Source organism: Coenobita brevimanus, chromosome 55 (genome assembly GCF_032717465.1).
Source record: "Coenobita brevimanus isolate Jiangsu-jjx chromosome 55, ASM3271746v2, whole genome shotgun sequence".
NCBI lineage: Eukaryota > Metazoa > Arthropoda > Malacostraca > Decapoda > Coenobitidae > Coenobita > Coenobita brevimanus.
The window spans coordinates 63774955-63785048 of NC_137008.1; the positions used below are offsets into that span (position 1 = coordinate 63774955).

At 42.7% G+C, this 10094-nt stretch overlaps 2 protein-coding genes across 2 annotated transcripts in view; one reads left to right on the forward strand and one right to left on the reverse strand.

The window, feature by feature from the left end:
• LOC145401354 (uncharacterized) overlaps positions 1 to 10094 on the reverse strand; it is a 162134-nt gene that overhangs the window by 83244 nt on the left and 68796 nt on the right. The gene's annotated exons all lie outside the window — the stretch shown is intronic.
• Positions 1026 to 10094, forward strand: part of LOC145401422 (zinc finger MYND domain-containing protein 19-like) — a 54976-nt gene continuing 45907 nt past the window's right edge. The window contains exon 1 of the mRNA XM_080273760.1: positions 1026 to 1115. Within this exon, the coding sequence (XP_080129886.1) occupies positions 1026 to 1115 (90 nt within the window). The remainder of the gene's footprint in view (positions 1116 to 10094) is intronic.

Below are 10094 nucleotides of genomic sequence, written 5' to 3' on the forward strand. Positions count from 1 at the left end.
GTTAAAAGAGGTTACCACCTAGGATGAGGTGGAGGGATGGAGTTGAGAGGTATTTGAGGGAGGGGGGAGTGAGTTGGGGGGAGGATAGTCAAATGGTGAGTGACAGAGCGACTTGGAGACGTTTTGTCTGCGGCCACCCTTTGCAGGATTAGGGCGTCGGGCTATAGATAGATAGATAGATAGATCTAACCAGAGGTAGCCACCTGTCTGTAACAGGGAAGTGTTTAGGGCTGCAGTAACCTCCCTGTTATAGCCTGCCTACATATCCCCACCCTATATCCAAAGACCTTATATTTATCTTTTAGTTATGCATTACATCATGAGGAACTTCAATTCACATAAGTTTGGTGGTCATCAGAAATTTAACAACAGGATGCTCTGGTTCTAGTGACTAAGATTACTTAAAATGGGTTGAGAGAGAGAGAGAGAGAGAGAGAGAGAGAGTCTCGGGGGGCAGCGACCCCCCCTTGCCTCCGACTCTTGACACTCGGTTTAGTGTTGTAGCATGAATACAAGGTGATGACTCTCCCTTTTACTTACATTTTCGTTGCTAACTTCGAGCACCTAACATACTTCAGGAGCTTGGCTCAGCTCTCTGTTGACAACTGCCTGTAAGTTCATTTGTATGTCTGTGGTTATGATGTATTTCTGGATTATCACAGAAACCTCAAAACATTTCTGCTCAGTCTCATGGTCTAAACTCTAAAATGATGCACTCATTTGTAGTAAGTTAAGGTCTGGGGGTGTTGTTTGCTTTCTCATGCCTCACATTATGTACCTCGAATGTAATCGCGATTGTCCTATAAAACTCTATCACAAAGGAAGTGGTTGACGTACTGTACAATGAGACGCGACGGATGGTTGGCAGTCTTGGGATGTGACGTCATTGTCGACAAACGCGGCCCGGCAGGAACTGCGGCCTCAAGCTCGATCAGTTGTTTTGCTAGGTTGGTGACGGGAGGAGGGGGAGTACATGACTTGATAGAGTGAGGTGTCCTTAACGTGGATAAGGATATAATACCAGAATGAAGATCGTAGCAGCAACTCCACCTCCTTCACAGCCCGTTAGTGGACTGAAGTTGGGAATTGTTCGCCTTGGGAGAGCAGCAGGAAAGGTAAGAGTGAGCAGAGCAAGGAATATTGAGCGGTGAGAGGTGGGTGGTGGTTGTTGCAGTCTGTCTGGTGGGGGAGAAAAGTTGCATGCCTGAATCTAGTGCTGACCTGGCCTTCACATTATAACAAGTTGTATGTATTATGTAACTGTTGTCCCCCTGCCTCACCCGATATATAACCAATGCGAGATCATATATTAAATTTTACGTAGCAGTGGTAGAATTCTAGGAGTTTCAATTTTCCACAGCTTTGTTTGCGTTGAATACTCAGTATTCTATGGTATGAGTTTAATAATATAAAATTTTAAGGATATATTCAAACTTTTCTTCGGCCATCGAGATTTTCAGGCGTTTTGTAGTTTTCGTTTAATCGTTTCGTTAATGTAAAACCAATGTTGGTAAGTTTTCGTAAGAAATATTGCTAATGTTATTGAAAGTCGTTTACCGTCAGACTTTGTTGTGGTAGTACACTGATAAATCACTGATATGAAGTATCCTGTAAGTAGCTGAATTGGGTTTTTCCCTTTTGGAACCAAAGATTATGAACTTAGCAATCCAACATGAGCATCAGTTGCAACTCAGAAATGCAGTATTTACCTTGGATAGGCTTACGAGTACGTTTAGAACTCATAATGGATGAAATGGAAATTGATCACTGGCTTGGATAGTAATAATAAAAACTTAGTACTCCGGTTTCACTGGGACTTACTCAGCTCATACAGTATTCTGTACCGTATGCAACCCTTACAATATTCGAAGTGCAAAGGATCATAGTTGTACTGTACATGATACATTATTGTGCTAACAGCTAAATAGTCTGGACTCGTGAGTCATCTCGCGATGTTAGCCTGTCAGCGACAGTGCCGATTTATGCAACACCTGAGCTGCATAGGTTTGTGATTATTGTAGTTTTCCTAAAATCTGCTAGAGGTATGTTTCCATATAAAATGACAAGGCAGTTTAGGGTATTTAAGTTTTAATTTAGATTTTCGTACCGACAGTAGACAAATTTACTTAATTTAGTGAATGAGACAGTCACGGTAAAGGTTAAGTTTGGCTGCACCTTCGATTTGTTTTTCTGGCGCAAAATAAAATACATCTACGTGACACAAGGTTAATACCGCTTGTATGTGCCACTAGTGCACAAGAAATTAACCTGCACAGGCAGATGGCTTTTTTTTTTATTATTATTATTATTGTTAACCAGTTGACTGTATTCAGCTTATGGAAGGACGGGCTAAATGCAGTAATCTTAAGTACACCTAACATCCTCAGTGTTAGAGATCCTTTATACGTTCTATAAAGTCGTCTTGTGGTACCTAGAACAAAATATTAATAACGTTCTCGGACTGGAGGGTTTAAAATGATGAAAGCTACCCAAAACAACACTATTGAAGTTTTCCGCAAGTGTGAAAACATTGGTACCGTAGCGTACCGTGCGGTAGACTACTCATTCAAGCATTCCCTATTAGGCCTATCTAATAGGCTGCAGTTTCCATGTCTCCCATGATCTGTAACCATTTTCTCATAGCATATAGAAAATCTCCAAGGGCCGTTGTGTATACTTTTCTCCCATAACTCATAACCATTGTGTTATAGCTTACAGCCTTTCTTCCGTGGCCTGATGCTGTTCTGTAGTCTACTGTATAGAGGTTCTTCCAGTTTAGTCATTCCATCATGCTGTAGCTATGACTATTCACATATACCATATAATCTTTCATTACCTATAACGCTTGACAGCCTATAGTCAGTCTCCCATCCCCTAGCTGTAACCATTCACTCGCACAGGCTACATTATAATCTTCCTCTCGAAGGCTATAACCATTCTCCTATAGTCTATAACTATTTAAATATGTCTCAGATCAGTAGCAACCTTTAGCTGTTTTCCATATAACTTGGCCTCCTTATGGTATCTCCCAGTCTGTTATGGTAAGGTGTATGGTTTGCCCCTGACCTAGTGCTTTAAGTCTCATTGACGGTACTGTACTTGTGGGTTATCCCCTTTTAGTACAGATGTCCGCATTCTCTCTCTCTCTCTCTCTCTCTCTCTCTCTCTCTCTCTCTCTCTCTCTCTCTCTCTCTCACGTGGCGTAGCTACAGAGTGGCCTGGAGGAGGGGGCCCAAGGTCCTCAAGACCTTTGTCCCCCCCCCCTTTGCACCCCTACATTTGAAATGGTGTGTTTATATATGATGAAAGAATGAAAGAATGCATGAATCACAGCAGCCGGCTTGATCACGTCTGACATGGGTGGGTAGATTCTGAGCAGGAAAGATATAGGCTACTCGTCCATGCCATCTTGTGGGTTTATGTGCAGAAAAGAGTAAAGTGATGGTAATCGAGAGAGAAGGTGACTCCCAGTGTGATGTTGCAGTGAAATGGAGAGAGATGGGAATTGGTGAGAGTTCAAATACCTGGATACAGTGATAGAAAAGAGACGAAAATGTGCAAAAGAAGTGGAAAGTAGAGTGACACAAGGAAGGAAAGTAGTTGGTGCTATGAAGGCCTGATAAGAAACAGAGGCTTGAGTGTTGCAGCTGCGCGAGGCTTAAATGAAGGAGTGTTAGTACCAACTTTAACATATGGATGTGAGACTATGGTGTGGCATGAAAATTAAAAGTCAAGAGTTAGAGCAGTGGAGATGGGACTGCTGAGGAATGTACGGTATGTGGAGTAGAGAGTGGATAGGATTCGAAATATTGTGATTCGTGAAAGATGCGGAATGAGGACGTCTGTGGACACCAGAATCGAAGAGTGTACTCAGATGCTATGGTCATGTGGAGAGAGTGGATAATAATAGTGGTGAAAAAGGTATATCTGAGCACATTTGAAGAAGGGAGGAAGCGAGGTAGGCCATGGAGAAGGTAAGGTGGAAGGATATGGTGGCTAAGTGTGTGAGGAAGAGAGGTATGGAAGTCGATGAGGGTAGGGAACTGACAAGAGATCGAGCTGGCTGGATGAATGTTGTGAGAAGTTCATGATCAGGGATTTGGCACCCCTTTTTTAACGTAACAGCGTTCGGATGGTCTCAATCGGATACATATGTGAAGCTACAGAATGTGGTGAAAGTTTTTGGTGTACCGGGTATCACATAGAGCCAGGATTCCGAGGGCTTGAATGATGAGTAAATGGAAGTGTGGCCCATTGGATTGGGCAAACTTGGGCTGTCTGGACGTTGCTACTCCTCACCCTGCCTTAGGGTGGGAAAGGAGGTCCGGATGACGATTTAAAAAGGAACGTAACCAGTTTTTAAGATACAAAAATCTCCATGATAATTAACTATTATATAAGAGAGCCATTTTTTGATATTGTGCCACTGATATTAACGCGGTTTGATTGCGAATTGTTTGGTAAGTATGTTTGAAATCAAACGTATACACAAGCAGTCTTAAACACAGACTGAGCATAGGAAAAACTGGGCTGGAATTCACAAACTTACGAGCAGCTCCCTGTCGTAACTAAGATTCTTGTGTGCAGGAAGTACAACAGACCTGCTAAGTTTCTGCCCTGTCCTTTCCTTCTACAAAAGCAGCAGTATATACCGTAACTTATGATGTAATTTCCCTCTCGTAATTACGAGTTTTTTAGCAGAGGGAACAACAGACATTGGGAAATCCTACTCCTCTTGTCCTTCATGCAGAGAAAAATTGGTTGCGATATTAAACTGATCGTAAGTTTGATCGTGAATATCCGAGTAATGTTCCAGGTAGCATAAGTGGCTTCATAGGACCTCTTAGCGATCTATTTTTGTACAGTATATTACACTTTCATTCCCTTGTAGGCCTGTTATTTAAATCGGTTTGATATTGACATTAATGGTGTACAAGAGGGTATTGTAAGGTGATGTGCAGAATAATTCGCTTAGGAAGAAGTGCAAGGGTACGAAATCTCCAAAGTCATCTAGAATACGACCTGGAGAGCCGAAAAACACATTTTTCAGTCCCTTGAGAAGAAACCTGCTCCCACCCAATGCTACAAGCAGGAGCACGGTACTGTGTGTGTGTGTGTGTGTGTGTGTGTGTGTGTGTGTGTGTGTGTGTGTGTGTGTGATACTTGTACGGTATATGATTGTGGCTTGGTGGGCATAAGGGTGAAGGGTGAGGCTGTGTGGAGCGGGTGGATGCGGTGAACCCAGGAAAGGTCAGAGTGACCAGCAAAACTGGAAGCGGCCAAGGTTTCCCGCATCTTAATGGAGAATTCAGATGATGTAAGAAATTTCCCTCATGCAAAGTACATGGAAACATGACGTGCAGAACTAGACTGCACAGTTCAACTAACTGAAGAAATTGTATATATGAAAGAAAAAAAAAAAGTTTGAAAATTTGCTTGAAGGAACGAGGACTGCGAAACCTGACGAGAAGGAATTAGACTTATGGGCTTTAGTACATTATTTTCATTTTTGTAACTGGTTTAATATTTAATGACGACAGTAAAAAAATATATGTAAGTTGGGTGTAAATGTTAGTGGTAAGTAGGTCACTGTATGATTTGTCAGTGAGAGTTGTTCGGAGGTTTGTGGATAATGTTTGAGTAGCGAACAGTGTCAGGTACGGAGATGTGATTGTGGGGGAGGAGGGAGGGAGGGAGGGAGGTAGTGTGGGGAGGTAGAGGATGGGAGGGAGGGAGGAAGGAAGAAAGGAAGAGGGAGAGAGGAACTGCGGAGACAGAGAAACGAAGGGAATGTGGGAGGGTAGTGAGAGAGTGAGTGTTGGGAGTTAGAGGAAGGAAGGAAATGTGGGGAGGTAGAGGAAGGCAGGGAGTGTGGGGAGGCAGAGGAGGGAGGGACTGAGGTGATAGAGATAGGGAGGAAGGGAGTGTGGGTAGATAGAAGGAGGGAAAAAGTCTGAAGAAATGAAGGAGGGAGTGGGAGGAGGCAAAGGGAGAGAGGGAGTGGGGGGACAAAATTAAGGAAAGTAGGCTGGAGGAAGGGAGTAGGTTAGGTAGAGAGAGATATTACTAATAGGCTAATGATACAGTACTAGTAGTAGTAGGCTACTGTAATAGTAGTAGTAGTAGCAGAAGCAGCAGCAGGGTGGAGGGAGGGCGTAGCCTACCGTATGTAAAATGGATGAATTGGTGAGATATACAGAGTACGGTACTGTAAATAGCGTGGAGGGGGGTAGAGGGCTGGTAGGGTGGAAGGAAAGAGGGAGGAAGTGGTTAAGTATAGCATGGATTAATGGATGGAAGTGGAGGGTTTGAAGGGTGAAGGGACGGAGGGAGACGGTAGGTAGGATGGAGGGAGAGTAGCCTATAGGTAGAATGGAGGGAGGAGTATGGGACAAGGTAGGTAGGATGGAGAGAGTGGGCAGAAGGGGAGGGGGGAAAGAGGCAGCTGTGGTGGTGCAGGTGGTGAGGGTGGGAGAGGAGGGGCCAGTACTTCCCTTCCCCCTCCCTACCTTTTCTCCATCCTTCCCCCCTCCCCCCTCCAGCGCACATCTGCCGCCGTTAACCCTCTGCCATGCGCCATGTGGTCGCTTGCTCACTCGCCCTGATGAAATGGTCGGAGAGATGTACTATACAGTTCAGGGATAAAATTCGCCTAATATTTCACCTTTTCTGCATCTTATTAACACTCGGAGTTCAACAAATATTTCGCCTGTGCTGCTTCTCACTTTCCTCTGCAGGCTAATGTTCCTAAGCTGAGAGGGACTTTGGTTGTTTGTCAACCCACTGATGAATCTGGTAAAAATTCTCTCAATGTTTCACCTTTTCGGTTTCGTGCTTTCCTGTGCTAGCTGATATTTCATGGCTGATAGAGACTCGGTCAGGTTCCTTTGTGATGATTCTGATAAGATGTGTCAGGAAGGAAAATGATGGGCATGCCCTTGGTGAGAAGTAGACGTATGGTACGGTACCATAGTTGAACAACAGCGAACATTTCTTCCTAAATGTTCGGTGTCCGAGCTTGGTAGGCTTGAATTTACATCCAGGTCCCCAGTAGCACTGCAGGGTGAACAGGGACAAGATGGAAATGTACTTTGTCCGAGAATCCGACCGGTCCGAGAACCCACAGGCGTCAGGAAAGTGTGTGTGTGTGTGTGTGTGTGTGTGTGTGTGAGAGAGAGAGAGAGAGAGAGAGAGAGAGAGAGAGAGAGAGAGAGAGAGATTTTCATGAGTGAGTGGATCTGTGGCCCATTTCGCTGGGGATTCTGTACATAGTTCAGTTCTGCATACCTGGATCCTCCCCACTCCATTTAGGGCCTATTAGCAGGAAGCTGGATGTTGAAGTTTATGGATGTATTAATCAGATATGTATCATCCAGTTTGTTGTCAATGATTCAAAAGGGGATTTTTCCGTTTTTTTTTTTCTCTTTTTGCTCCCATAGTTTGTCTCTTATAATGTCAATAAGCCCTCAGACATTTTTATCAGTCGTTAGCAAAACTTGATAATTCTGTTCGGTACTATAATTCGGTTACTATATCGTGTCAAACGTACTCAATATTCATGAAATTTGCATATATAGCAATCATTGTCATAAGCCTCACTTTAATATCGCTTCATCTATATTTCATTGTCAGTCGTTCCAGGGATAAAAATAGATTCATGACTTCCAAGGTTCGTCAAGGAAGATATCCTGACTATGGGTTGAAAATACTAGTCGAGGGGGTTTTGCGACCTGCAGCTCCCTTCTCTAAACAGCACACAAGAGAGTAACGATATAGCTAAACCGGAATATGTTTCTCTACATTAACTATTGAGTAAATTTTGATTGTCCACAACGAGTGCTGCTACCAGGTTTTGTGTGTAGATTTATTACCTTCTTAAGTCAAGTGGCCCATTTTTCATTTCATTCTTACTCTTTCCAGACGATAATATTAAGCTCACCGGAGATCTTTTATGATGAGAAGTTTAATAAAGGAAAATTCTAACTCCTCTATGAGTCAAATTTTGTCTGGAAATAAATAAATAAAGAAATAAGGAGTATTTCATCCAGTTGAAGGAGTTAAAGGGGTAGCCTAAGTGGAGACAGTTAATTGGATGCTGGGCGTGTAAGCCTTAATAAAGTTAGCTGGTAGGACTGAGGTCATTTAATAATTGGATGGTGAGTTGGTGGCATTATTACTCCCATCCAATTAATGCTGGATCGTGTTCATGCAATATATGTATTGGTGTCCTCCGTTAGCGTTCCATCAGTGAGCGATAATTATATTCCGTCAGATATATGCGTTTCATCCTATCTTGTCCATCTATATTGCTAGTGTACCATTTTTTTTTAGCTTCTCCATTACGACAACGCATTTTCGTTTTTTATCCTTGCTGTCTCCAGAGGATTGCATTCAGCTTAGGATAAGCTTTCTGAGCTGGAGAGCGTAGGTAATATAGCCTTCATCAACCCCTTCAGTACAAGACGTTTCCTCAGAGTTGAGTATATTAATATAGCCTACCTATGCTATCAGGCAAAGGTTACATTGTGATCTCAAATAATCTAGTCTGCGTTTTTGTATTATTTACCGTGGAAAAATGAGTTGTTCTCGTTATGCGAATATATTTTCAATTGGGTCTTTGAAGGAGAGAAACTCCAAGTTGACGACTAATTCTGTCTTACGTGCAAGATGACGGCGACAGACACATCACCATCATAATCATCATCATTATCATTATCAGCATCAGTAGCAGCAGCAGCAGCATTCCGGGGAACCTCTGAATGTGGGATGACCATGGCAGATACGTTCCGTGACCACTTATTGTGCTCGTGCCTCTCTTACGTTTTCAGTTGGCCCAAATCGCTCCTCTTCCTCTTCCTTCTCTCTGTTACCCTGTTACCGTAATTGCTGTTCCACTATTTTCATCCACCCAACAATTTGTCTTCTTTTTCCAGCGCTGCCTTCATCCTAGTGTTCAAGGACTTTCACTAATACTCTGCGTTCTGTGAATATGCTCGTATGATTTTAGAGTTCCGGTAATGATCTTGGTTCATTCCTCAGCATTGCAAATTTTACATTTCTTTCGTTCGTCCTGTAGCTCTCTTACAGGACACTACCCCCTCCCCCCCCTCTCTCTCTCTCTCTCTGTCTCTCTCTCTCTGTCCGTCGCTACCTTCACGTCCGCGTTGGAGTGTGTGACCCCTCTCGCCTTCCCTGGATTACTCTTTTTAACCCAACCTTGACTCATCGTGCATTCTTAGACCTGCCAAGTGTTTTTATTTTCATCGTTCTTCTTCTTCTGTCCGAATTATGTTGCTGAAAACGTGATTTTTATTTGAGTGTTCCATTTGCTGTAGACTATGTACTGTACCGGTATGTAAAAATCTGAAGTGTTTCGCTCAAAATCTAATTAAAATCAATCGTCCTGTGGTACTAAATAAAAAAAAATAAAAAAAAAAAAGGATCACACTGAAGGAGTGAGCAGAATTTAACCCTCTTCAGCGGCATAGGTTCTCGTTTAACTGAAGGATATTATCTGGTGTTAGCAAGAATATAAAGAATTATTTTCCTGCCGAGTAGCCTGTGACGTATATTTTTGTTATTGCCACCGTTAGAGAGAGAGTGAGAGAGAGAGAGAGAGAGAGAGAGAGAGAGAGAGGGAGGAAAAAGTACGGGTACTCTTGTCCTTGACCGGAAACAGCTGCGCCGTACCACATGCTGTCTTCTGACTGCAATGAGAGAGAGAGAGAGAGAGCACGTTGACCGGAACTAAATAAGCTGTTTCATCACGAATCAACTGGCAACTCGATGAACGTTTATAAAAAATAAAAGTAAAAATATGAATCAGAGAGAGAGAGAGAGAGAGAGAGAGAGCAAAGAAACGGAGGAAATACAATAGTTCTTGTACTTTGGTGTTGGGATCTAAATATCGGAAGATTGGAACGCCTTATTTAGGTACTTACTTTGTGACTACAAAATTAGGGTAAGGACGTCTTCAAAAGAACCTGTACTGTATTCATTATCTCTATGAATTAATGCTTAAGTAATAGCTATGAAAATCCATGAACCTTATGGGTGTTTGTGTATCCAGATGCTTTCTTTTTCTTTTTATCTTT